A 27731-nucleotide genomic window follows, 5' to 3' on the forward strand; every position below is an offset into this window, starting at 1 on the left:
TGCATATTGCCAAACATTTCTTAAAATCTTGAATTGAAAGCATCTTGAAATTTAATGACTAGAATGATCGCAATATAAACCTTTTGGAATACATTGGAAATCATCTACCAAAACATTTTGTTACCTACTTTAAGTTTCTGGAGCAGAATCAAGCTTTGGCATTATGTTTTTCTAGATTTCTATATTAGATAGTTGATATTGTATATAATATCATATATATATATATTTAACCACCTGCCTGTCTTAGTTGATATACAAGTTTAATGTTTAAACATTTCTTCATGGGTCTTTAACTAATTCTAACTTTTAAACAATATTTCAGAAAACAACCAACAATGAAGCCTATGAAGCCAGCTAAAGTCACCCAGAAATCGCCTGGTTCCCAGAAAGCTCCAACGATCTCTGGTGAACGAGATTGGACCCAGTCTGCTGTATTTCGAATGGTAGCCCAAGAGGAAAGTGGGCCTCCTCATCGTGGTGGACAGAGAGGTGGCCCACCACCACCTGCTCCGAAACCATCCATGCAGCCAGCGCAGTTCCACCAACACCAGTTTCAGACACCCTATGATGATGAAGTGGGCGTGTCCGACTTTTAAGTATCGACGATGACATCAAAATTTGTTTAATTCTAAAAGAGCTTTTGCTGCTTCCACTTCAAGAAGAAGATTCAGTAATGAGATTTCTGATGTAAATTTTAAAAAGGCAATAATCATACAAAGTTTTAATTTCGTTTTAGAATATTTTGACAAGATTATAAGCTATTGCTGTGTTACTATATTTAGCATGTTTAAAATAGTTTTTTTTAATTTTCGCTTTGGTTAGGGAAGATTCTGAACGAAATCTCGATGAATTTTGCATCATTTCGAGTAACGAGCAAAGTGCAATAGTTTTTTATGTAATAATCTCATTTCTCCACTGTTTTTAATTTTAAGTTGTATTTCTTCCGATGCGATATATCAAAAAGAGAGTTCTGTATATATATGCATGTATACAAATTTTGAAATAATTCTGAAAAACCGGGTTGAATTCTTTTTTTGTTACATTCTCTTTGAAATGACAAATAAGGTTTTCGGTTAAGGAAGGACAGATCTGAAATCTATGGCTCATGGTCCCTTTCTAATGGTGAACGATTTATTCAATCATGTGACATATTTGAACATAAATTCCTATAACTCGGTACGTCAAGGTAGCTGGCATGATTGGATAAAATTGTAAACTTATTCCAAGTAAGCCTTCTTAGAATGTGTACCCTTATTTAGTTATTAGACTGTACAAGCCGCTATGTATGAATGTTTTGTCTAACGATGAATAAAGGGTATAAAAGTTAAGATAAGTCGGGGCAGTAGGGGCTAGAAGACGAGGTCGCGATGCGGAAGCAAGAGTTAACTGAACAGTACAATATGAATAATGTTGTTGAATTTTAGTATTATTTATTATTTTGAACACCTATTGATGTCTAGTATTTAGTGGAAATAGCAGGTTGTATCAAATTCCTGTTTGTTATTTAGTAGTTTATTTATTTTTCGTCGAAGTTTGGAGTGTTTTTAACCTAGATCCTTGTTACTTATTATCAAATAAGATATATAAAGTTTCTTGTGATTGGATATTGTGTGATATATTATTTATCATGATTGTGTTTCATCATTGGGCGCTTAACAGCCATTCATTGTCTTGAAATCCTAGCAGAGCGGCATGAATTGTTATTCACAGAATATCTACCATGACTGCAAATATTATACTATCTGGAGGACACAAGAGAAGAACAAAATTGACCTGCACCCAGTGATAAACCACTTTCACTTTGTACATTCTATTTTACCACAGATATATCTTTCAATCTGAAAACTATCTAGTCGTCCTTAAATAAAACTGATTTATAAACATTTTTCTTTTATTTCGTCTCCTCGAAAATCCTGTCCCAAATTCTTGACAAAATAGACCACCCAGGGAACGAAACTTGAATGCAGTGAATATATCTTCTCAAAAGAGAATATGAAAACGGCTTCAACAAAGATCATCTGAATCGGAAAGAAAAGAATGTGATAAAGAAATGTTCTGTTGTTCAAGAAAAGCTATCATTGATTCTATAAATCTATTTCCTAGATCGGTGATTGAAAGTTAAGAAATCCGGGTCCGTTCCCCCTGAAACCTGTTCGCCCTTGTCCGATGCCGGACTGACCATGGATGGCAAAACATGCTCTGAAGTTGGTTATAATGATATAAAACCATCAACAGGCAATTCACGCCAAGATGTTGTATATGTAAAATGCAGACCAACAAGTCATGTAGGACATAGAGATGCATTAATAAACGTTTTAAATATAGATTTATTGTGATCCGAATAACCTACTTTGATATTACATTGACCCTGACCCTTGATACGGGATATTCGTAAAATAAAATTAAGTTTTTGCTGGCAAACATCTTAATAAATAATGGAGCCAATTGCTTGCATTATGAAATACTACAACTTAGTTTTAGAAAAGCATAAATATATAAAATCTCAGTATACATAGAATTTTACTGATTAGTGACATTTTGTCTTTTCCTTCCACTCGGCAGCTCAGTTTTGATTAATGAGTCCAATTCACACAAGGAGTGTCCAAAGTTCTGTTTAAAGAGGGATTTAAAGATCCCGTACTATCACACTCCATCCATCCAGTTTTCCATACTTTAGATATATCAGTCAGGTCACCATTGGTATAAAACCGTGGGGTCTTGTTCATTTCTGTTACAAGGTGTGATTTTTCACTCATTTCAGAACGAAAGTAGAACAATGGAACTGAAACTCTGGAACAAGATTGGCCATCTGCTACCATTACGTTATATTCAATTTCTCCAAACACATATTGCTTCAGAAATAGCCCCTCTGGTGGAATAAAATCAAAAGCAAAAGTAAGAGACTGATCATAAGAGTTGAATTGGGATTTTCCATTTACAACATGAATGATTTTTGACGTTTTGTTCAACGCGAAACGTTCTGGAGTTTCCCATGTTCCAAGTTCAACTCTTCGACTAAGAACCATCTGAAGTTGTTGTTTTGAATCTTTAAATTGAAAATTAATGAAAATCTTCTTTTTGTATTTATTTCTGATGTCGTCTATTCTTACGAGTCGGATAAAATTGTCTCGATTTGGAGCTAAATCTTGAAAAACGCTATGTTGAAAATATATACTAACTCCTCCGAAATACTTTTGGTTTTCTTCAATTTCTGCAAACAGTTTTGTGGGTGTTTCTAATTGTGGAAGAAGTGTTGAGCTCGGTCGTGTTTGGGTTAAAATAAAAATAGAAATGGATCCAAGGCAATTTAAAATCAATCCTATCAAACATAAACAAAATAATTTCCTATTTACAAGCTTTTGTATGCAATGCTTGCAATTTGTGACAAAGAAAAATACAATCCGAATTAAATTTCCAGACAGGATAACACACGCTTTAGCAAGTTGAAATATACTCAGAGACTCTTCTCGACAACCTGCAGTGATAATATTCATTATAACTAGAGGCATTTCTCCCAGGAAAATTACAATCAAACTCAACATGTCATTAATACCTCTACCAAAGTCACTATTCCACAGCTGTAAGCCTTTAATACTAATTTCAATAATATTCAAGAACGTTGATAAGATTGCAAATGCGACAACGGCGTACAGGAGCGAGGAATCGACTGGTCCGAACACCAAACCTTTCTCTAGTTCCTTTAAATCCACATAAAATAACCAATCAACCGCAATATCACATAGATTTGAGAAAAGCACAAACATAAAAAAGAACACTTTGTATTTTATATTGTCTTCTTTTAAATCCATTTTCAGTAGAATAGAAATGGAAGGTGAATTATTGTGTTCTGGAGTCTGCGTAACAGTGTCTTCTCAACTGTACTTACATCATTTCTAATAGAAATGTTCACAAATTCCCTTATTGTATACACTTCCATTCATAAGAAAACATGCATAAAATAACTCTCATCAGACATTACAATTCCAATTATTCATCATAAACTGTATGTAGGTATGTAACATCCACATTACACCACAGCCCCTTTAAGGTAATGAGTTTTAAACAGAAATTTCATATCCACTTTCTCTTGAGAGTTTAATGAATGTATAAATATGTATGGGTGCATCTTTATATAAATAGGCGTACTTAAGGTTAATTTCATCGGAACGTACTTAAAAGACATATCAATCAAATATTGCAATTAATTTTGACGTTGATTATGTCACCATGTAATTTTAATAACAAAACTCATTAGATTAGAGGGCAAATATTAGGAAAATTGTGCTAGAAACTAAAATACAAATAAGTAAAGCTATATTTACTTTAAACATACAAGATTTTATCTTAAAGTTGTGTCATGGGTATGTATCCCCCTTTTTACTTTTGGCTACACCTTACAAATTGTAAAATGAAATTTCCTAGAGTGAATAGAAAACAGATCAAAATCCGTATGGATATATAATATGTGTTCCATCATGATATACCCTCTTTTGTAAGTGACTAAACATTAAGAAGACTATTTTCGTTTTTCGAAAATTTGTTTACAAATATAAAATATCTTAAAGGGCAGATTCGCCATTTTCGGGGATTGTTTTGTTTCTTGATAATATGTAACGTGTGCCGGCAATATCGCTGATTCTCTGCCATTGAACGCTTAGGTTAGGTTATCGTATGACAAAATTGCAAAGAGCTATGCTGCATACTGATGATATTTCGACCTGACTTATTTTGCCATGAGATGGAACAATATTTAGTGCTTTGTTTTAAAATGCTTATATCTTATGAGATCAAGAGTTAAACGTCATATTTTGCCATACTTTGCTTGAGTGAGTTAGAGACAACACCATGCAATGTGCATTGAGCTACAGTATGCCCTTTGGCGTTAGCGTACTGTTTGTCGATCTACAACTGTCGAGGGTTCAAACGAGTGAAATGTTGCAAGCAACTATACTGTAGGCCACTGAGGACAAATTTCGAAAATATAACATGTATCCCGTTTTTTGCCGGAATCCAACTCAGAACCCACATGTCACCGAATAGGATAGATTGAGGACACGAGAAGAAACGGTTTAAAAGTAACCTCAAAGTTGTATGACGCCGTACACGATACCGCTACTAGTCATAACATTAATGATTACTAATATAATAGAACTGTTGATATATTTAACAATACATTGAAAGAAAAACAATAGAATTTGATCCACTATATGAATACAGTTAACTAACAATACTATAAGGTAGTTAATTAGTCACGTGACTAATATACCGTATATTATTATTATGATATTAGTATTTGTAATTGTTTACCATAGTTACCTATGTTATCCATTGATCCATAAACACGGTATACATTTAACTCTTACTTTAATTTTGTATGTCTTCGGTTGCTTACTTATTTGTATCGGGAGCTGACAACACCTTTTGCGAAGGACATTTTAAAAATACGGTATGTAAGATTTTATTTGCGTTTTCAAATGAACTACTATACGATATGTTAGTAGCTATTACAATAGGTTATTCGTTACCATATCGTATACCATACAGGTTATTGGACACAGCTGACTGACGTTGTATATGGCCTACACAGTAATGTACATTATAAATTGATTGAGTATATAGAAGGACGTATAATGCAGTCACACAATGTCCGTCGGATACTAAGCTTGCCTTAAATGTGTAAACAACAAAGTTGTCTGAAACATCAAAGTTGAGTTGAAACACTACATTAAGGCCAATGTGATAGCAGAGTCTAAACCCCATCTTAAATCCATTCAAACGAAAATAATATCCTGTATTAAATCTGAACCAATTCCACTACATGTCTATAATAAGTCCCAAACCTCCGAAGTCTAACACATTTGGTACCCGTCTACGATGGCGATGAACATATAATAAACGACTTCTGATATTTTAGAACATAGGTAAAACATTCAACGACATTACCTTCCTAGTTTTGCCTAAAGTCATTACGAGGTTATGGGAAGTGGATCGTCTAAAAAGCCTCAGTGCGAAACCTTACCAGCAATAAAGTCTTCACCAATACCAACCAAACCTCAACCGTCCACCAACAAACAACGAAACATGAATAGTCTCAACAAACCGTCTCAGATAGCAGAATCCGCCTTAAATGTCGAGTCACCAAAGACAATTGCAACTCAGGAATGGAAAGTAAAGAATCTTCATGAATTGATGTGTAACCTGGGAATACGAGAGGATAATGTAAAATGGTGGGAGGTCGTAGATAATCTGATAGCCACTAAACCAATGAAAATTGTCCCCCAAACACAGGTAAAGTAGCCTATTTACATAATGACACTATTATGAATTCATAACATGTATATACTCGAAGAAATCATTTTGTTTTGAGAGAAGAAAAAAATGAAAGGGACAAATATTTGAATTTTAACCTCTTTTTGCACACCCGCCGATAATACAGTGTAAAACATTTCAAAAATGGTACGATGACATCTTGCACACGTCCTGTAAATTCTAAAATTTTATTCATTATTGGAAGATTATCTTGTTTCCTAATAACCAATAATATGATATGTCCATATATGTGAAATTAAATTCTTACCATTATTACCAATAGAGGTTTAATACTTGTAACTGCCTTTGTTTATAACTCTTTCAAACTATCATTTTTCTGAATTCTAACGACAATGATATATATATTTATAACACCCAGTAAGTTAACAAACAGTTTCATAGCATTTGGAGGACGGGCTGTACCACAGTCGGTTAAAGCGTCAAAATCCTCACATGACGTTTTCTATACTTGCTTCCGTCGTGGGTTTTTAATTTCGGTCAACCCAGATGGAAATGGGTACGGATAATCAGGGAAAGATCATTGTCAAGAGGTTTGGTTGAAGACCAGACCCTGTGAACCTAATGAGTCAGCCTTGTAACACTGGTTGTTTGTCCCTCCAAGACTCACTGATAAGTATTATTATTGTAACCTAATAAGTGGCCTTATTGATGTTTTCAGCGAAAGGGATGGAAGACAGTTCGATTATTTATCAGTAGTACATTTAAAGACATGAATAATGAACGCGAATACCTGATCAAGACTATTATTCCTACATTAAGACTATGGTGTGAAGAAAGAAAGATTAAACTGGTAGAGTGTGATTTAAGATGGGGCGTACCTAAAGATTCTGACACCAGAGAAACTTTAATGGCTTGTTTATCTGAAATTGACAGGTTGGTAGTTAAAACAGTTTGAAAAAAACATGATATAAATTGATTTGGGGATTTGAATTTGGGATTTCTGCACCAGAGTGAGCTAATGAAGATGGGTAATGTCATTCGTGTGAAAGGATGAAGATTTAAAAAGGACAGCGACAATAGAATATTTTAGAAATATTGATATAAAACATTTCCACATGACGTATCTTGCAAAAAGTATTTTCTAGAAATCAGATCGGCCCATAGTGAGTAAGATTTATATGTAGAGAAAGGCGAAAATGTTCTTCTCGAGTGTTGGGGTTCTCAACCCTACACAAATAACCAAACTTTTCACAAATACTATATGTAAAGCTACTAAACTATCCTATCTCTAAACTTTGCAACCTTCTTTTCCAGATGCCGAGAAGAGGATGAGTTCCCCTATTTTCTATGTATGTTATCAGAAAGATATGGCTATGTCTGTGACCCTCTTGATGTACCAGAAGATATAAAAATTAGATATAAATGGATACCAGGCATGTCAGTTACCGCCCTTGAAATCTTTACTGGTGCCTACTGGGATCGCAATAAGCACGTAAGCAATCCTTTTCTGAAATCATGCTTTAAGTTGTCAAGATATTTTGCTGATCACCTAAGAATCATATTAACCTTTTCAGTCACATTGTAACTATGTATTTTGACCTTACTTGATAAACACCGCGTCACAAAATGCCAGCGCTGTAGAAGGTAGAAATTTGATTGGTTAAGGCAGACGTCATTGAGTTAGGTCAAAAGGTTAATTTGACGAACGTTCAAGACGGGTGTTGTTAGATCCTTACTGAAGGGGCTAAATAAAAAATAGAAAAATGTAACGAAAGTTTGGTGTAATTTTAATCAGACTGCATGCCAACAGCATAGGGCATATAAACATACAAGTTTTTTTTTCAGGCATTATATATGTTACGGGATGGTAGTTTTCTGTCACAAGTTAAAGATAAAAGGATTCTGGAAGGTTATCGTGAGACGTTACCAGAGAAAATAGAATCTTTAGACATTTTAAAAGGTAGGCCGCACAATGATATCTTTATGAGTATCAGATTAGATCTCCTATATATATATTGAATGAAGTCTCACATCCCACAGATCTGTTTAACATAATTAGTATTACTATTAGTCCTACCATCTTCACAATGTCAGTTTATTATGAACTTCGTACTTATACTTGTACTACAATAGTCTCTATTCTTACTACCACGATTCAAGAAAGTGGCCATTGCATTCAAGGTATAAGTTCGTAAAAGTTAAAAAAAAATACAAATATTTCATCAAACTATGTTGATAATATAAAGTTGAAGTCCTAGGTCAAGTCGAATGTCGACCTTTGGTTGTATTATTCTTGTTGTAGTCTTTCGATATACAGAAGTTAATATCACTGTTAACATCAAGAATACCTTGACAATGCCCATATTGATATAAAATTAACATTAATATTTGTATTTTGAGGGGATTGGATTATAAATTTACGCGTTTGATCTACCTTCTAGGTAAACTTCGAGAACATTATCGAGATCAAATAAGGGAATATAAGTGTGAACTTACAGAAGAGAAAGATGGTCAGTTAATTTTATCAGGATTTAAACAATTCGGAGAGGATATAATAAACCATTTTAAAGAACAGATTGAAGAACAATATCCACCGACATCACTTGGTAGAGAACTGACTGACGTTGAGATCCAAAAGTTACAACAGATGGACTTCCTCCTACAGAGATCACAGGTATTGTTTAATTTTTCGAAACTTATGGATCATGACAAGATGAAAACACTTCATCGAGTAAATCAACTGATTATTTTGCGAGTGCAAGAAATTATAAAATGTTTAAACTACTTGTCTACAAGATTTAAATTATTTAGGGTAAATTGCATTAGCTTGTTTCAGTTAACATGGGGATCCTGAGCGTGTAAGACAAATCAAGTCAAGAAACATCCAAGAAACAAGATCGACTTCACAGTGGCGTGTCCCTGTTATTGTGACAACATAGATAACCTGAATAATTTATTATTAAACTTTTTTTTAAGTTTTTACTGGGAAGAGATGAAGGGATGTCTACTATGATAGATTATATAAATACAGACCACGCCCAGCCTGGCATCTTGTCATTAGTTGGCTATCCCGGTGCTGGTAAGAGTTCCTTAATGGCCTACTCTGCTAAAAACACCCTCTCTAATACTTCCTACAAGGTAGGTCACACGATTGTTCGTTGAATTTCTACTCCCTCGCTCACACATTGATATATCGGTACACTAAAGTAGATTTTAATACCACTGTTGTTTTTTAGGGTTGTTGATGTCTAAGGCTGTATTACCTAGACAAGTTTAGTGTCATGAAACGCCAGGATAAGGTCTCACAAACCAAGGTGACTGCCTTGACTGAGTGTTATTATAGTTATAATTTCGATTCCATAGATTTATTGTTCAACTCTTTACTCTTTTATTTAAGGTGTTCTACCATTTTGTGGGTGCGACACCAGATTCCACTGATCCTTACAGTATATTGACAAGATTCTATAAGGAATGTTTACCCAATGATGACAACATGCCGGCTGATTTAGAAAATATGTTACGTTATGCCCCAACGATGTTCCAGAAAGCTGCTGAACAAGCTGTATCGGAGGGTTACTCTCGTCTTGTGGTTTATTTTGATGCCCTGAATCAGATGGAAGAAGATGGTAAGTATTTCTTAGGTGTATCTTACTGCTTCCTACAACTGGTTTCATTACGAAGGGTTTCGGCTTTTATCGGAGAGGAGTTAATATTGATGATCAAAATGAATCAAAACGAGAAAGAAAATAATATATATAAATCTATTCCAAGAATTTCAAGAGATTACGATATTTAGCACCTCTCGAAGGTTCTTCAACTGTCGGTGCGAAAAAACACATGAAATACATCTGGATAAAAGTACGTTGACAATTTCCTTTTTAGGACATTCGTGTAAGCTGGATTGGTTACCTCGACAACTAACATCTAATTTGAAGATGATAGTCAGTACCTTGGCCGGATCAATACTAGATTCTTTGCGATCTCATAAAATAAAACCACAGGAGATAGCAGTGGAACCATTGAACCTCGATACTAGAAGAGATATCGTTAGAAAAGTTCTACAGGAATATAATAAACAACTTGATCAAGAACAGGTATATTCTATTCTTAAACTGTGAAATCTCATCAATTCTCACGAGTCTGTAACGTTGATCCACAACTATACAACTTATACTCCCGATTTTGTCATTCTTTGGACGAGATTGATTGATAGAATTGTCTTGCCTGTGCGAATTTATATCAAGCAGAATCCGGAGACCAACCAATGTAAGAGAGACCAACCAATGTAAGAGAGACCAACCTAAATTGACAAATAACATTATTGATTTTAGCTATGGAAATGTAACACGATTGATCGTCCATGAGTTCTTAGTAATAAATATTTTTTTTAGATGTCATTACTTATATCTAAAGATGACGCTGGAAGACCATTGTGGTTATCTATAGCATGTGAAGATCTAAGAGTTTATGGTGATTTTAGAGGATTAACCGATAAAATACACCAACTACCTGGCGATTTGCTTGGCTTAACTGAGATAGTAAGTATGATTCGTTACTCAGTTTAATTTGCTGTAATGGTCATTTAGATACAATATCCTTTTTCAGATTGACGATCAATTGTACAGTATTAATATTCTACCAATAATAGTCAACATCATTATTATGTATGAGGAATCGGAACATTTGACATGATTGCACCGTGTCAGTACACTAGGTATCACATCACATCAACGTGATGTTTAATTATCGTTGAGTGGATATCCTTTTGAGTCCGATGCCATGGCACATTATTTTACAAGCAAATTGTACGAACTAAAAAAACGATATCATTTGATAAAGAAACCTAAACAGTTTTCCATCTGATGTGCATATTTCCTCATGACTATAACGTCACGTTTAGTAATCAAGTGATTATATTTCTAGATTTTGATTTATCGCCAACAGGTTTTAAAGCGAGTAATACAAGACTATGGACAGCATCTGGTCGAAGCCACATTGTGTTTATTGGAAACGTCCAGGTTTGGTTTGATGGAGTCAGAATTATTAGAGTTATTAACATTGAAACCTATAACGTATTGTACTCAAGCAGTGGATAATAGCTATAATGGAAAATTATTGATGGCACAGGTTTGTAACTCTTGATTGCTTCATTAGTTTTAGAATAAATCTATCATAAAAAAAAATCTAAATAGGACTAATGGAGCTTTCTTCTTATCTTATTGGCCAATGACTAAAATAACTATTTTCTAAAATCTTGATATAACTATAACCACTGTTTTAACTCATTTACCACATCTCTCGATCAAGTATACACATCAAAACAAATATTATGAGAAAATACATAGGTATTATGTTTATGCTACAAGAATATTGTTCTATTTCCTGAAGTGTTACATGGGGGATTTATTTTAACGGCTCGATGAGTTCTGTTCTAATTGAAAGCGGAAGTATTGCTTTATCTTTAGTACATAAATATAATGTATACACTCTTTGAGGTTCGTTGGTTTTGGTTTGTGAATTCTTTTATTTTACTTTATAGTGGGCTTTAGTTTATCTTGGACTGAAACCGTTCTTACGACCATTCGGTGGTTCCGGAGAAGGTCGATTAGATTTTTACCATCGTTCAACTAGTAAAGTTGTCCGTCAGGTGTATCTTGATAAACCCGAAGTCAAGAAATGGTGGCATCAAAGACTAGCGGACTATTTCAGACGATGGTAAGTAACAATCCTGCCAATTCAACATATAGGCCTAATTTGTTATAAGTTTTACGTGTTTTTAACATTGTAAATATATTAACCTATTGAAAATGTTATGTTCATTTAGACAGGGGTATCTTGATTAAAGTAACTGATTAAACAGATTTCTGATACCTCAGCAGTTTTTGTGAATACCATTTTCTAATGTTGTTTTTGAATGTTTGTCGTTTAGATATGCATTTTTCCGTCAGATAATTTTAACTGTGCTTTGGAATTTCAGTAAGGATTGTTCAAGATCGTCAGAAGAACTTCCATTCCATTTGTATCACCTGAATAACAAGGATGAATTGACGAAATGTCTCGTTACTCCCGAAATATTTTTATGTTTATCAGAGGATTCCACTAAACAGCAATTAATGAAATATTGGATATTTGTCGGAGGTTATGATAAAGCTTCCAAACAGTATTCTCAATTGTTACAAGAACAATATAAACAGGTAAGGTATTTCACACCAACGGGTCTATAATTAGTGAATAATTCATAAGCTAATCCTGGAGTAATATACCATAATTTTATCAATTAAAGGTCGACAAGATTGTTCCGGGGTCACTCTTCAAAACTATTAGCTTTCGGTACAAAGACCTGCTTGAATTTTATCTCTATTATGATACAGATGAAACTAGAAGTCAAAAGTATATATTGAAATCGACGAGAGCGTCCATCATTGGGTTTCACACTGTATGTAAAATAGGTCCTTTAAGCTTCTCTGCGCAATCCTATGGAATTATTGAAACAAGACGATGAAATTTTTTAAAAATGTCAGAAGTAATAAAATGGGTTGAAATCTTGATCTTTTGGGGCTTCCTTGGGGTCTAGGGCGTTTTGTCTTTGAAATGGTCCATCGACTAAAAGGCCAAATTAATTTATACTCTTATGAATTTCAAATGAATCTTACTGTAAGATTCTACAATAAATTTTACTTCAGAATTAAATTTTCCTACCATCAATACTTACATAATATTTTCAGTTGGAGGCGAAGGATAAAGATCATGCAATCAAGCTGAAGACTAGAGTTTGCTGGTTTTTGGTTGATATTGGAGAATATGACAAAGCTGAAGAATTGCTCAAACCATTTATCAAAGAGCTTGAATCTTCTTTTGGGTCGACAACGCCACAACTGTGTGAACCGTTATTAGCATTATTGACTCTGTACTACAGGGCAGGTGAGTTGAAATGAGGTGATTAGGGCTCACGTATTCGACATCTTATTAGTGAATCTGTAATCCTGAATAACGAACCGATTCACAATACCAATAAGGTGAGTCGTCAGTGGTTTGTTAGTATACGAAACATAGAAACAGTGGTGTTTCTGGGAAACATCAGGTGAGGGGACCGAGCAGGCCACAAAATATTCCAGGGGAGCCACAGGCCATTCTTTCCCTATGTAAACTGCAAAATTTATAAAAAGTTATACCAATCGTAGTCTGTTATTTTCTTCTGTAACATAACTATTATCAGCGGATATACACCGGGACAAATCATTATTCTTAAACATATGTTTAATTGTTAATTCAGGTTTGAAATTTGTTTATGGTAGTAGTAAAGGCTACAAAACAAATAGACAGAAAGGCAGTGCTCTGGCATCAGTAGTTGTGAATGTAAGCATTTCATATTTATTATGCATGAAGTTAAACTAACCTACACAATATGATCATAGATGATATTAAACATGATTGTACAACATTGGACTAAAGCTAATATTTATACAAACAAATACATACATTTTGATAACTAACATTGATAATTTTTCTCTTGAATCACGTTTAATTTAAAACATATTGCGTGCCAAAACCTAATACTACAAATTACAGGAATGAAAACAATTCTGATTGATAAGTAACTAAATGAATCACAGTTAACGACATTTTGACGATAATGCTCTTATTACCATAATTTCTATGAAATCTAATTTTTTATTGAAATTTTCCAGTCTTTTGAAGCTAATTACCCAGAGAACGATCCAAAACTTGGAGATGTTTACATTATGGTCGGGTATTTTCAAAGTACATATTTAGACAAAGCAAAGAAACTATTTGAAAAGAATAAGAACAATGGTGGATTGGCTCAGGTGTACTACATGTTAGGGGAAAGAAACCAGTATCATGACGATATGGGTAGGTATTATAACTTTCCAATTACTATTAAATAGGTAGTGAATGAAAGGTTATTACTTTCTTTACCTTATCCCAACTATCGATTTAGATATGGTTTAAACAATAATTCTCCTGGCAAATTATAGCCAATATATACATAATGTATTGGGTCGGGGAGCAAAGGAGTGACGTTTTAAACGGATTCCCCTCACTGATCCATCTGTTGCGCTTACGGGGGTGTTGAGTGCACACAATCATTAGTTTTCGAAATATTACGAATATATTAAAGGTTTCGACTATTTGAGCCGACAAACCTGAAAACAATTTAGGTCAAAAGTCAAAAGCTTCAAAACTATATGGGTAAACAAGTCTCTGACTCTTTGAATTCTTTGCAATAAGCCTGCAGTAAACAATCTTGATCAAAACACACTTGAGGTGTACTTTGAATTTGCTAAAGATTTGGTTTTGTCCGTTTTTTTTTATTGGGTCTGAGTTTAAATTGGGAGTTTACAGATTGTCCATTTGAAAGCTCTGAAAGTTTGACTCTACCTTGTACCTAGAAAAAATATTTACAACAAATTGCTGTTTCGTGTTTTATTCAGCTATGGTTAAATTTTAGTTATGAAATACTCACTCAATTCTTTTCAATTTTCAGAAGTTCCAATAAGTTATTTCCAGAAGTCTTTGCAATTGTGTTTATCTTCATTTGGTCGTATTCACTTAAATACAGCGAGAAGTTATCAACTGTATGGACAATTATTTTGGAATCGTTGGGCAAGTAACCACAAAAATGAATATTTACAAAAATGTCTTGGATTTTACATAAATGAGGTAGAAATTTTGGAGGAAATATTGGGAGCACATCACCCTAACGTGGTACGCTCGCGTGAAGATGTTATAATTATTCTAGATAGTCAGGGTCGAAAAAGTGAAGCTTATAAATATAAAATATTACAACCTGAACACAATGATTCTGTATAATATATATAAAATTTTGAAATATTGCTTTTCTTCTTTTTATCTTTGCACGCAGTTCACTTCCTCGGATTCCTATGCCTAAATGGAAGAGAACTGTCGGTGCCCTTTTCATTTAAGTGTAATTTTTTGCGAGTTCTCTCAGAGAGTTGATACCAATAAAAACAAGAAAACTAACGGGGTTGTGATTCCGAATACTGAAGCTTTGATTTGGCGATCTCTAGCACTCCCGGGCACAAACATACTAGTATCATTCTTTGAAGTTTCCAAGGAATGTAGTGAGAATATAGATGAGGGTACAAACTATATTTCTGGGGTGGTAGGGAGGGAGGGAGTGTGGGGGACAGAACATTTCATAAATTGGCTAATAGTGTGCAAAGTTACTGACTAACTGACCTGGATGAAAGTAGATCATATATCGTCCAACAAACTCTCTTATCCATACAACACGCCCCGGTTATCTTGACAGGGGGTCTGTACCATACCTGGCACTGGAAATATTTGTGCCTAAATGGAAACGAAAGGTTGGAGCTTCCTATAATTGGGCCACAGGAATGGGGTAGTATTTTGCAAATTTACACAGCATTTTATCTTTGTTCACAGACATTCTTGAAGATATTCTAAACATGATGAAATAACTGATAAGTTAGAACAATTTTGGGAATAATAACACAGGACTGTAAGGTACTTAGGCAGAGAGTGAGAAGAGGGAAATATTTTATATGGCCCAGTGCACAAGGACAATATATGAACCAGTCGGGAAAACTCTCATTACAGTAATGCTGAGCAAGTCCTTTGAAATCTAAGATCAATCTGATTCATAGCTTTGGACATCATAAGATAAGTCAAATTACAGCGGCCTTGCAAAATTCTATTACATGTATACCATTCAGACACTATATGTAAATGAAAAAAGTGTGAAAATTAAAAAAAAACACAACTTTTGAAGTAGATCTGCAGATTCTAGTTGGGGTCTGCGGATTCTAGAAACTCGTGAAAGAGGGAAAAGAGGAGGGGATTTAGAAAAATACGTTGGATTACAGTATACAATAATTTACAAAGGCGTGCGTATGGTATGGGGGTATTTTTGCATACTTTTCGTATAGGAAAATATGTTTTATTATTCATGATATGATGATATGCCCAACAAGTAGGCTAACTGTTAAAAATGTGTCAAGGTTTTCCTCAAATCATTATGTCTAAAACCCTGCTACCATTGTCACTGAAATGATTGCGTGTGTTTTAGTGAACACTATTATCAACTGGCTTAGGAAAAATTAAATTCCCGTTTCTGAGACCAAGATCAAATAGTGGATTCAACGTAAATCTGTGGTCAAGAGGAAATATATAATGGAATATTAATAACAGTTAAATTAGCAATAAAAATGGTTGTATTTAAACTTACTCTGAGCCAATGATGACCCAACACACAGAAACAATATTATCAACATCATACTGAACTTGAACAGTATTCTGACACACTGATAGAGTTGTTTTGAATAACGATATACAGTATCAGTTTAAATAGAAGATTGGAGAACGTGGGACGAAATAATTCAAATTTTTTAAATTTCTAATTAAATCATAATATTGATTTACCGGTAATGAGATATAGGTGATAGAGTGAGATGAGAATAGTATGCAAGACCGATCAGCTCAAAATACAACGTTCTTAATTCTTAATTCCTAATTCCTATTTGTAAATTTGTATTTCTTCACTCGTAGGCCAAACTGAACATTTGTGTGTCAAAAATTTAACACTTGCTCGTCAAATTAATGTGTCTTCTATTCTTAAAGACATTTCTTTAATAGCAATTCCATAATAATAAATTACTACAAACAAGTGTGAAGTGTCAAAATTTAAAAAAACAAATCTAGCTGAACAATTATTGTGTACATTTAAATCTTAAAATAGATATCTCCAGAATTGCAGGGCGTTCTCCTGCTTTGTTTTCGTACTTTCGTGCTTGAGTACTCTGTAGAAACTGTAATAGTTGCAGCAACATTGGCAATGCATTAGATCTGCATATTTGGTTTTTTAACTAATAAATATACATTGGAACATTATTTTTTGCAAAACTAATAGTGGCACATTGTGTGCTAATGTAGATAATTGACTCTAGAAGGCGCAATTTTGGAGCGATTTTGCTCGGATTTTAGAATCTTGCAAGAATATCGTATGTGATAGCAGTCAAAGAAATTCGAATTTTGAAAATTCATAGCACATATTTTTTAGCCGAATTTTGCAAATTTTGGCCAAATTTTTCTATTTTCTCAGCTATGCGTTCGATTGATTTGAAATTTCTGGTGCCAAAACAGATCACAACAGAAAACAAATTGGAACAATCAAATATTTTCACGAAATCAAGGTACTAACTTTCGGTTGACCCACTTCGTTATTTTATGTATGAAGGTCACTGGAAGTATAGATAACGTTATGACTTAAAAAAGCAGAGGCATTTACTATAGAGGCGAAAATTAGCAAAACTTGGTGATTTGGTATGGGGACTAGTATGAGAGTATGAGAAAACCTGAAAACCTTTCAATGAAAAAGGAAATTTCGATCAAATTGTATATCTGTTATAATAAAAAAAAGGCTATTAATTGCGTGGCGTTTGACATAACCTTTGTTGTAATGGTGAGATGTGCGAAGCGCAATTATCGATCGAATAGTAAATAGAAGAAGCGAATAGCCTACACGGGTAAAGATCCATAACAAAACGGTCTACCGAGAAAGTTCTGCTAGCGCTCTGCAACATCTCACAGTAATGAATAGCAGTCATAATATAACGGAATTATGCCCAGATTGCCATGTGATCAAGTAATTCTAATAGTTCAAACACAAGTTCAGTGCTATTAAAAAGTCAATAAAAACACACACTTTGCAAAATGAGATAATGATAGATAATAGAATGTATCATGGGTAAATTTAGAAATTTCTTAGGATTTACAAAATAGAAAGCTAATTTTCAAATACAATTGAGAAAATTTTGCGTGATACAGACAAAATTAAATTAAAGGTTAATGTTATTCGGGCGCAATAGAGTTTAATTAAATGTGGATTTGATTTGTGACTAAATAAGCGGATAGCATAAAACTACATTTATTTTTGAAAAAAATTATATTTGATTATTCTATGTCCCGCGTAGATTATTGTAATTCTTTACTTTACAATTTACCAAATTATCTCTTAGACCAACTGCAATCCATTTTTTCGGCACACGTAGAGCGCATTCTGAGCTTTGGTCTAACTAGTTCATTTATCCTGAAAACGCGCAGAACTCACCAATCGGGCAGCCCCGAAAAATTCTCCAAAGGGTAATAAAGAGTTATTTTATCCTATTTCTATTGCGTTCTTTGAACGTAGCGACCTTTTTTTTGTTTTTTTTTTTAAATAGCTGTATGACCTGTGATGAAGGGGATTACACGATTGTCATCTATGTGAGTGTATGCCATAGAATTATTTATAGTTTCAATATATAAATCTATAATTAATCAAATAATGTTAATTGCAATGAACACCTGAATATGCTAGTAATTTACTACAAGCAATAAAACGAAGAGGGTCGAACATTTTTGAAAGTCAGTAAAGAGGGTAAACCGAAGGCACAACGGGGAGATAATTCATGAGAATGACTCGCTGAATATACTGAAAAGAAAAAAAAATGTTCCATAAAGTTTTATTATAAAGTATAACTCTCTTGGTAAGTTTCCAATAATCATTACAGAGGATGTATGAGGATCTCACGAAAATTTGTTTTTAATTCATTCTTGCCGCAGAACAAACATGAGAATAAACAACAAACAACCATGGAAATGATTCAGACCACAAATAAATTAGCCTTACATTTTTTTTAATATTTCAATTTATATATCGCTCTACAATTAACGTATTAAGCAATATTTAACAGTGAAAATATTTTATTGTTGTAGCCTTATAGTTATAAAGTTTCCATCCACAGGCACTCTTATCTAAGTAGGCCTAGTTACAGGCCCTTGATGTTAATGTGGAGAAAATAGGGTCAAATTTTCAGAGTTCATCAAAAAATATTTTCAGTTTCTTGGTTCAGATCATTATATTATTGAATAGGCCTTTATGTTTTCATGTATTTCAATATTACAGATATATTTAAGATGGCTGCAAATTTAATGAAAAGGTTACGCCACATGGAATTCCCTGACTGCACAAGAGAAGCCTTACAACAATTGATAGCAATATTTAATCAAGATTCATTGCCAGGACAACCAAATTCATCTGAGGCCCTAGCTCTAGAAATATGTCAAGAATTTATTCTATTTAAAACAAAAGGAAAGCCACAAAAGGTAGGAAAGAATCATGTTGATCTAATGTATAGGTAGTACTGCATAATAGATATGTCTTTTTAAAAGGATAGATGCACCATTTTGGGGTGTGTTGGAGACTACGGTACGATTTGTCAACCGGATCGCGAACTTGTCTCTTTAAGCTCAGGAATCAGGTGTTCTAATAAATGTGTGCAGAAGATCTGGGAAGGATCATTGCCAGGAGGCTGGGACATGTACCAGCTTAGTATTTCTGAGAATCTAATTTGGTATCCTAGTAAATAGAACAAAAAATATTAAAATGATTGGGCCAGGTAGAAGGATCCCAAAGAAGTGTGTTACTGAAATAAATATGTTGACCATTATTTGTTTTCGCAGACATTACCACCAATAGAAGAATTACAGCTACTACAGATGTTGTGTACATGTTTTAATGAAGCACAACAGAAGAGTAAATACCAGCTATTTATTGCCATTTTTGGACCAAGGGCAGATAATTACAGCAGTGCACTGTTAACGAAATTAGTTTCTATGGCTTTATCAATCAGTTGTAGTTCAGTGTTAGACTGTGTAGCTATCTGGGCACAGGTTAGTGATTCTCGTATCTAAGAAATGTAGTCTTTACCTCCATTTCATGAAAATTAAGGACAGTGCCCAAACAGTTCTATTTAGTACAGCAATAACCTTCATCTATCAGATATCTCTGATTAACCATGTTTGACACATTTTTCAGTATCTGTGAGATTATCTTCACTTGCCTTTCAGTTTATTTTTTATTATTTTACTAAGTACTAACTATGTTAAATCCACCCTATAGTATAGCAGATCTCTTTATGAGTGACCTCGGCCAGTGCTTTACATAGGAGTTTCTATGAACTTCCTCAATCTTAATACTAAAATTAACTTGTTTGAGCACTGATTTGGGACAAAATTTTCAAAACCATTGTTGGTTTTGGATTCTACAACAGACTACAATGAAATCATTGAACAAAATGTCAACCTTAAATAGTTTGTCATCAAACGTGAAACTTGATCAAATACATTTGTATATTTTGTGGTTTTACAGGAGAGAAGTTGTGGAAAGCGCCCAGTTCAGCAGTTAACTTTACGACTAGTAGAAGATTATTGCTTATTATTCATAGAACCATCAGTAGTGTTTCACAAATTACCTTCAATATCACCATTATTTGTATGTAATTTCATAACATCAGTCACCATGCTGTACCCTTTGCACGGTAAGTTAACATTTGAAGACGACAGTAACACAATCGGTAAGAGTGTTGGAATATTGATGTCATTTGATTGTCAAATGAGGGTCACAAATTCTAAGTTTGGTGACTTTGAATAAGTCTTCTAAGAGTAAGACACCGTTCGTAACTAGTGCTGGAATGAAACATATTTTGATAGTATAAGATCTGAACACTTTTGTCCTTTACCAACATATGAAAAGTAATTTCATTAATGTAATTTTCTTGGTTTTTATTTGTAAGGTGTGTATTTTATGATTTTATGTTTTATGGTTGAGATGTTTGGGTTGTCTGTGTAGTTCTGCCCGACATGTACAAAGAACATAAAATTAAATTTTTTAAGACAACACGAGTCGAATTTTACTGTAAATGTTACTTTTTTAGACACAAGAAGCATACCTCCTATAGGACTATTACAACATGTCACAGACTGGATCAATACAGATTGTACACTATGTTGTGAATCAGTCCGCCAAGCTAGAATACATAATAATTACTCCTCACCAATTCCTGGATTAACAGCATGGTGTGTACGTGGTACCATAATCACAAAATACCTTCAAAATATGGCTTCACAACCTACTAGTGACAATAAAATACAGACCATAGAGTTAGAAAAGGCTCTTAAATTAACTGGTTTGTTGTCCAAGTTACATCTAGGATTATTACAAAGTTTACAGTTCTGTCAGACTAACATTAATAACATGTCTCAGTATTTGATAACTGTTATGAATATGTTAGACATTATTCATTCCTTAATTACGGTGTGTCGAAACTGTGGTGTCAAACCAGAAGACGAATGTTTACATAATTCATTAGAACGATTTTCACAAGTTATACAGGTGTCTGCAGTTAGTGGTTGTCTTGGTGTTGAAACAGGTAAATGCTTATGAATTTTTCTGTTAAAGAGGTAGCATGCACTAGCTTCAAAATATTCAGAATAGGAAATTCATATATACCAGTACTAGGAGTGTAAATACATGGTCGCTGGTTGTGTTATGAAGATGGTTGCTTATCAGTCATTAATTATATTGAAAAGTTGTATGGGAGATTTTATTGTGGTTTCATATTGAAGGTGATTGCATGAGCAGGATTCACTGTATACATAAAAGAAAGTGAAATTTCTAGTTTAAAGTATATTTGAAGAAATTATGCGATTTCTGTGCAATTATAGTGGTCTTGAAGTCTATTTATATATATTTAAGACCCTACTTAACCCCGAAAAATATTTATCAGTTCTTATTCTTTATTTCTGTAGGAAAACTGAGAGAGTTTCAGAGTATAGTTTTCAACAGTTTTCCACATAACAGGTAAGTTACGGTTAATGACTAGTTCATCTCTTTTCTTTTATGAAGAGGTAATAGATAAAAACAATTACAGGTTGTTGTAAAGTTTTATGAGATAGTTGTAACTCAAACAATGATCTATGTCTGGTAGTAGCCCATTTAACACCTACACAAGTTTCAAAGAATTACGTCTTCATCTTATACCTTGACCGTAATGGCCAAATTTCTTGTGAAAGTCTGTGAAGGCAGCAAATACACCCAACCGAGCTCTCAATAGAAAGACTTTGGCTGTATACGCTGTACAACCCGATCAAATTGCTGACCGTAAAACAAGAAATTGGGCCATTGCAGTCAGGGTATAAGATGAAGACATAATACCTTGACAATTGTGAAGATGCCAAAACATCTAGCCACATGAATATTTCTAGCTTCAATGAGTACCTAAATGATGTGGTCTTATGATGGGCAATGCAATGCTAATTAATCAAAGACCAATTATTGGTATTTGTCTTCTATTTTTCTAGTTTCTAGAATGAGACCTTAAACTAACTTAATCTTTAGAACATGATATATTCATATGTACAGATAAAATCAGTTGTAGTTTAACATAGTAATTTTATTTCAATTTCAGATTATTACAAATGGTGCTAGCATTTCTTTCTGGGGGTCAACAACCAAACAGAATAACTCAACAACCACCATTTCGACCATAACTGATATTTTGTACAATAAATTCTCAATTTCATTTGTCTTTTCTTCAGTACTTGAGTGGAGGATACTTTGATGATAGAATAAACACAATAGAATAATATGTCCTGCTATCAACTTAAATAAATCGATCAATGCTGGAAATAGGGCATAATTGTTTTAGAATATTTCATCTGACATCATTTTAGAGGTATTCAACATAATACCCATAGTCAAAACATCATTGGTCCCTACTGACAAGGAACCAAGTTCTATAATTCCCATCATCTCAATATGGTTTAAATTTTCTAGCTGATTTCATTTGAGCAATCTTGACTTTATCTTCTTCAAATTTCTGCCTTAAAGCTGCAATTCCTATAAAATATATGAACATAAGTTATGGAAATATTTAAACAGAATTTAAAACATGATGTTACTCAGAGTTTTACACGGTACAGTCTTCAAATAAGTTATATACAATTCAATTGTTTGTTTCAAATCAAAATACAGAAAAATTGGTTGCCTGATATTTAAAACAAGTCAATTCTAACCTGGTAAAATCCTCCCAAAATTTAATTGATATCTAGATGTTCGATGCCATAAAGGAAAAACTTGCAATATTACTAGGCTACTATTTCTGTGTCAATATCTGAATTTTTATCTAGACTGAAAATCTTGATACTTACTATCTTGCTTCTCTTGTTTTATTTGGAAAGTATAAAAATTTAATAGCTCCTGCAATCAAAAATGTGAAAAGAAAAAACCAGAAAAAATATAAAATTTCACACATTTTTCACATTAAAAATTCTTTTCAAATTATTTTACTTGACATTTTCGAACTTTTTTGAGTTTCATTTGAATTTGTTGATTTATCCATTTAAATTTGGCTATAAATGACTTAATTAAATAAAAACATACCCTTTCTTTTTTCTTCTTTCGATCCTTTTTAGTTAATTTTCTCTGGTTTACCTCTGTACGAGATGTAGGTTTTAATTTACCATGTTTTGTTACTGTAACCCAGCCTTCTTCATCAGCTACACCTTCTTTTTCTTTCTCTTCTTCTATTTTCTACAATAAAAACATATTCCATAAACACTTTCACACTGATAGCATCAATTTGCACCATTCCAATTTTCAATCAGACATATGTAGTTCTGCAATTGCACTCAAATTAAGTGTTTGATGACGTCACTAATTGCAAAGGGTCTTATGTGATAAAGCATATATTGCGATTAGTGATGTCATTAAACACTTAGTTCTAGTGGAATTGCAGGAACTACAGACATCTGATTGAAAACAGAAAATGCCACACACATGTTGACCATTGAATTGGGGGATGGTAAGCATAGAGTAAGCAGATATCAATGTAATTCAGATATATATGTCAATTGAATGAAATGTGCAATAAAGGAATTTCTCACTTATCTGTAAATCTAGCCATTTTAAATTCAAATTGCACTATTCCATTTCTGATTTGATGCCTGTGCTTCCAGAAAATAACTTGCTAGATTATAACCTCACTATTGCAAATACAATACAATCAATGTCCATTATTAACTTACTTTGCTTAGACTAGAATCATATCCTTTCATGTACTCATCTATTTCTTCTTGAAGTTCATTCCAATCTGTATGCTTTACTTCATATTCTTTTTGCCATTCTACAGAGAAACAAAATTAATTTTAATGTATCATGACCCTTGTATCAATTCAACAACCCAATATGTCCAAGGAGTCAATGCATAAACCCTATGTGTCCAAGGAGTCAATGCAACAACCCAATGTGTTCAATGGGTCTAGGCAACAACCAAAGGTGTCCAATGAGTCAATGCAACAACCAAAGGGGTCCAATGAGTCAATGCAACAACCCAGTGTGCCAGATGAGTCAATGCAACAACCCAATATGTCAAAGGACTCAATGCAACAACCCAATGTGTCCAAGAACTCAATGCAACAATGAGTCAATGCAACAACCCAATGTGTCCAATGCAACAATCAAAGGTGTCCAATGAGCCAATGCAACAACCCAGTGGGTCCAATGAGCCAATTCAACAACCAAAGGTGTCCAATGAGTCAATGCAACAACCCAATGTGTCCAATGAGTCAATGCAACAACCCAATGTGTCACAGGAGCATGTCCCTCAGTGATATGGATACTAGCGCTTTATAAATGTCCATATTATAAGATAACAGAGTATATACATAGTAAATATTGTATACACAATTAGGCCAATGGACAAGGCCATCCTTAAAAAAAAATTTCTAAATTTTGTACATGTATCTGGGACACTGATAGCATCAATTTGCATCATTCCAAATTTCATTCAGACGTCTGTGGTTCCAGCAATTCCACTAAAACTAAGTGTTTTATGACGTCTCTAATTGCAAAAAGCCTTATATTGTAAAGTAGATTTTGCAATGGGCTATTTGTTGAGTCTTAAGTTTAAAAGCTTTAATCAAATTTGAGCTCCACTGAATAATGACAATCCTTGATGTCCCTTTAAGACAGAACATGATGCCACTCTGGCACTGAATATGTCAAAACATCTGTTTGGGAGAGTCCACTTAGTTTAGAGAACATCAATTTACATTGGTTAATGAAACCACTTACTTCTGAGACCTGTTAAAACAGGTTGTGTTGGTGTTGATATAATAAATGGTTTATCATATGAGGCTTTTAAAGCTCGAACTATACTGTTTTTATCTCTATAAAGGACATATGCTGTTTTAAAACCCTGCAATAGATAAAACAAAATACTACTGCCACTTCATCTTCAACTATATATATTTAACAGTATAGCAGTCAGAGTGCTGCTTTTTTTCTTCCATACTGATTATGTAATTTATATGCCTTGTAAGGCAATTAACAACATAATTTAATTTTTGAATTTGAAAAATTGGGAAATTATCATAATTTTGAGGGATTGTTAAGAGCTTTTCTAAATTTTTCATGGGTATTTAGCATCAATTTGCATCATTCTAATTTGCACTAAAGCTAAGTGTTTGATAATGTCACCTTATGCTAAACATATTTTGCGATTAGGGAAGTCATCATTAGCGGAATCGCAGGAAGCACAGACATCTGACTGAAAAGTGGAAAGGTGCAAATTGATGCTATCAAATGGGAGAACAGTAGAACCTCTTAACAATCCGTTTAACTGACTTTTACTAGTCTTTATAATAATCAATCTATACATGGATAATGCAGTTCTATACTCAAGCATTGTTTTTTAAAAAGTCTCAAATTTCATACCTTAGTTGATATATTTTCAATGAAAGAATTTTTAAGCTGAATTTTGTTTCTTCTTGACTTATTTTGAGGTTTTTCATCCTCACTGAAGAATGCTGCTTGAATATTTCCAAATTGGGAAAACAATCTATGGAGTACTTCCTGAAAGAAATTGACAAACTAACTTTTACAAATTTATATCACTGTGTGCATGGTATATCAAGTAAATTCCAACTGTTTCTACTCAGATGCTCCTTAGTCATAGATCTAATCTACATCTGAATTATCATTCTACAAGCAAATCCAATTAGTTATTTTAGTAGTTAAAGTTATTCATACCAACAAAATTTTCACAAATTCCATTGCACTGTCTCCAAAAAAAAAAAGGTAAAAACAACCTCAAGCAATATTTTATGAGATAAGCAAACTGTTTAAAATGTCACCTACCGTAGTGCAGTAAGGGGGTATATTAGTTATAAATAATGTCCTTCCTTTAGGTTTGGTATCCTCTCTATGTAGTGAATGTTCTTTAAAGTAGATATTATGACAGGCACAACTGGATTCTTCAAATTTTATCGGTACAACTAAAACAGAATACACACAATAAAAATTAATTGAACTTGGACGACCTTTTTCTTTAAAGGGACATGTGCTTTTTTGAGTCTTATATATTACGTAATTAAATAATAAGTATTTAAATTTCTTTTCCCATTTCAGTAGATATCTTTTTATAATATGACAACTCATCCTTTTCACTTTCAAACGCCAATAATTCTGGACACCCATGGATTTGAAGGTTCAAATTTTGACATTGAGCTGTGATCACTATGTCTGATTGGCTTACCTAAAAAAAATGCGCTTTCTGAGGCTATGGACGTATGATTAGTAAAGGGACAGATTCACCATCCGCTAAACCAATCATACAATAGTGAGACGGGGGCCTGCACCCTAAGATCTGAAGGAGGGAAAGGAATCAAATAGTTAATCTGCAAAAATTTTGCCCAAAGCCACTGACTTGGATTTTCCACTATTATGACTGCAAACACCTGGTTATACAAAACGAACTGCGCCCGTATAATATTTCCTTTATTCATACTTAATTTAGTCGGTCCACGTGGATCATTTACTATGTATGTAAAGGTTATTTCATTATTCTGAGTCCTTCTAACATCGTGATTATGGTGTGTTATGTATGTTGACTTTTTACCTGTGAAATCTTTAACAAGAACAGCTTCACGTGTTTTGCCGGATGTTTCCATTTTTCTGGTATGAGTTCGTTTCACTGATATTAGACATTCCATCCTGTACCTTCATAAAAATTAGCTAATTTGTTAAATAAGTCTTTGTCGGTTTTATAAAAATTCTAACTTTGATTTGTTTTTGTGTCATATGAACTCAATTTCATATTCATAAAAGTGAATACAGCTCACATTGATCCCGTTACGTTTTGTAATGAAAAATCAGCTTGGGTACGTTTCACTGCAATGTTATGATGTTTTTTGTGTACTTCCGGTCATAATAAGTAAGATTATAATTTTCTAATAATAATCAGCTTTTCCATATCCAGACAGGTAAATATCATGTTTGATTGGTGTTTTGACAATGAATTAGATAATTACAATTTTCCGTTCTTTTGGTTGAAGTCTTACTGGTGAATTGGTAAATAATAGCCCGTTTTTGCTATGTCCTAATTAATTTATTTTGTCCTTTTTTTTAATTCAGCTGTAACCATTTATTGATAGGCTACTAGTTTAGTTGAATATCAGTTTCAAAATCATACTGATTGTCTCAGAATGACTACTTTGGAAAATATATAAGGTTAGGCTATGTAAAAAAGTTTACATTAACAGAAACTAACCTCCCTCCAAGAAATTTCAACTATTCC

General features: G+C 33.5%; 4 protein-coding genes across 4 annotated transcripts; 2 read left to right on the forward strand and 2 right to left on the reverse strand.

The window, feature by feature from the left end:
* Positions 1 to 2573: 2573 nt before the first annotated feature.
* On the reverse strand, positions 2574 to 3809 carry LOTGIDRAFT_154696 (hypothetical protein; the record flags this gene model as incomplete). The annotated part of the gene is made up of 1 exon (XM_009063892.1): positions 2574 to 3809. The coding sequence occupies one exon, from the start codon at positions 3807 to 3809 to the stop codon at positions 2574 to 2576; it is 1236 nt and encodes a 411-aa protein (XP_009062140.1).
* A 2167-nt stretch (positions 3810 to 5976) lies between these two features.
* LOTGIDRAFT_229331 (hypothetical protein) lies at positions 5977 to 15271 on the forward strand (the record flags this gene model as incomplete). Its single annotated transcript, XM_009063893.1, has 16 exons — positions 5977 to 6288; positions 6989 to 7203; positions 7585 to 7762; positions 8116 to 8230; positions 8712 to 8944; positions 9247 to 9408; positions 9668 to 9896; positions 10153 to 10364; positions 10662 to 10808; positions 11194 to 11397; positions 11810 to 11985; positions 12248 to 12464; positions 12996 to 13191; positions 13544 to 13626; positions 13959 to 14142; positions 14777 to 15271. 16 exons carry the CDS (start codon positions 5977 to 5979, stop codon positions 15100 to 15102), a joined length of 3189 nt encoding a protein of 1062 aa, XP_009062141.1. The 3' UTR covers positions 15103 to 15271.
* Positions 15272 to 18713: 3442 nt separating this feature from the next.
* Positions 18714 to 22675, forward strand: LOTGIDRAFT_154698 (hypothetical protein). The gene is made up of 7 exons (XM_009063894.1): positions 18714 to 18800; positions 19220 to 19419; positions 19777 to 19986; positions 20465 to 20633; positions 21030 to 21524; positions 21904 to 21955; positions 22563 to 22675. Exons 2-7 carry the CDS (start codon positions 19231 to 19233, stop codon positions 22642 to 22644), a joined length of 1197 nt encoding a protein of 398 aa, XP_009062142.1. The 5' UTR covers positions 18714 to 18800; positions 19220 to 19230; the 3' UTR covers positions 22645 to 22675.
* On the reverse strand, positions 22529 to 27147 carry LOTGIDRAFT_229333 (hypothetical protein; the record flags this gene model as incomplete). The annotated part of the gene is made up of 8 exons (XM_009063895.1): positions 22529 to 22993; positions 23305 to 23353; positions 23537 to 23686; positions 24181 to 24278; positions 25229 to 25352; positions 25871 to 26008; positions 26294 to 26430; positions 27054 to 27147. The coding sequence occupies 8 exons, from the start codon at positions 27145 to 27147 to the stop codon at positions 22908 to 22910; spliced, it is 876 nt and encodes a 291-aa protein (XP_009062143.1). The 3' UTR covers positions 22529 to 22907.
* Positions 27148 to 27731: the final 584 nt, after the last annotated feature.

This window comes from Lottia gigantea (assembly GCF_000327385.1).
Source record: "Lottia gigantea unplaced genomic scaffold LOTGIsca_6, whole genome shotgun sequence".
Lineage (NCBI taxonomy): Eukaryota > Metazoa > Mollusca > Gastropoda > Lottiidae > Lottia > Lottia gigantea.

Coding starts and splice junctions, on each gene's coding strand:
- LOTGIDRAFT_154698 (XM_009063894.1), top strand. CDS start 19,231: ATGGCTGCAAATTTAATGAAAAGGTTACGCCACATGGAATTCCCTGAC. Junction 19,420..19,776: donor CAAAAGGAAAGCCACAAAAG/GTAGGAAAGAAT, acceptor TTGTTTTCGCAG/ACATTACCACCAATAGAAGA. Junction 21,956..22,562: donor AACAGTTTTCCACATAACAG/GTAAGTTACGGT, acceptor TTTCAATTTCAG/ATTATTACAAATGGTGCTAG.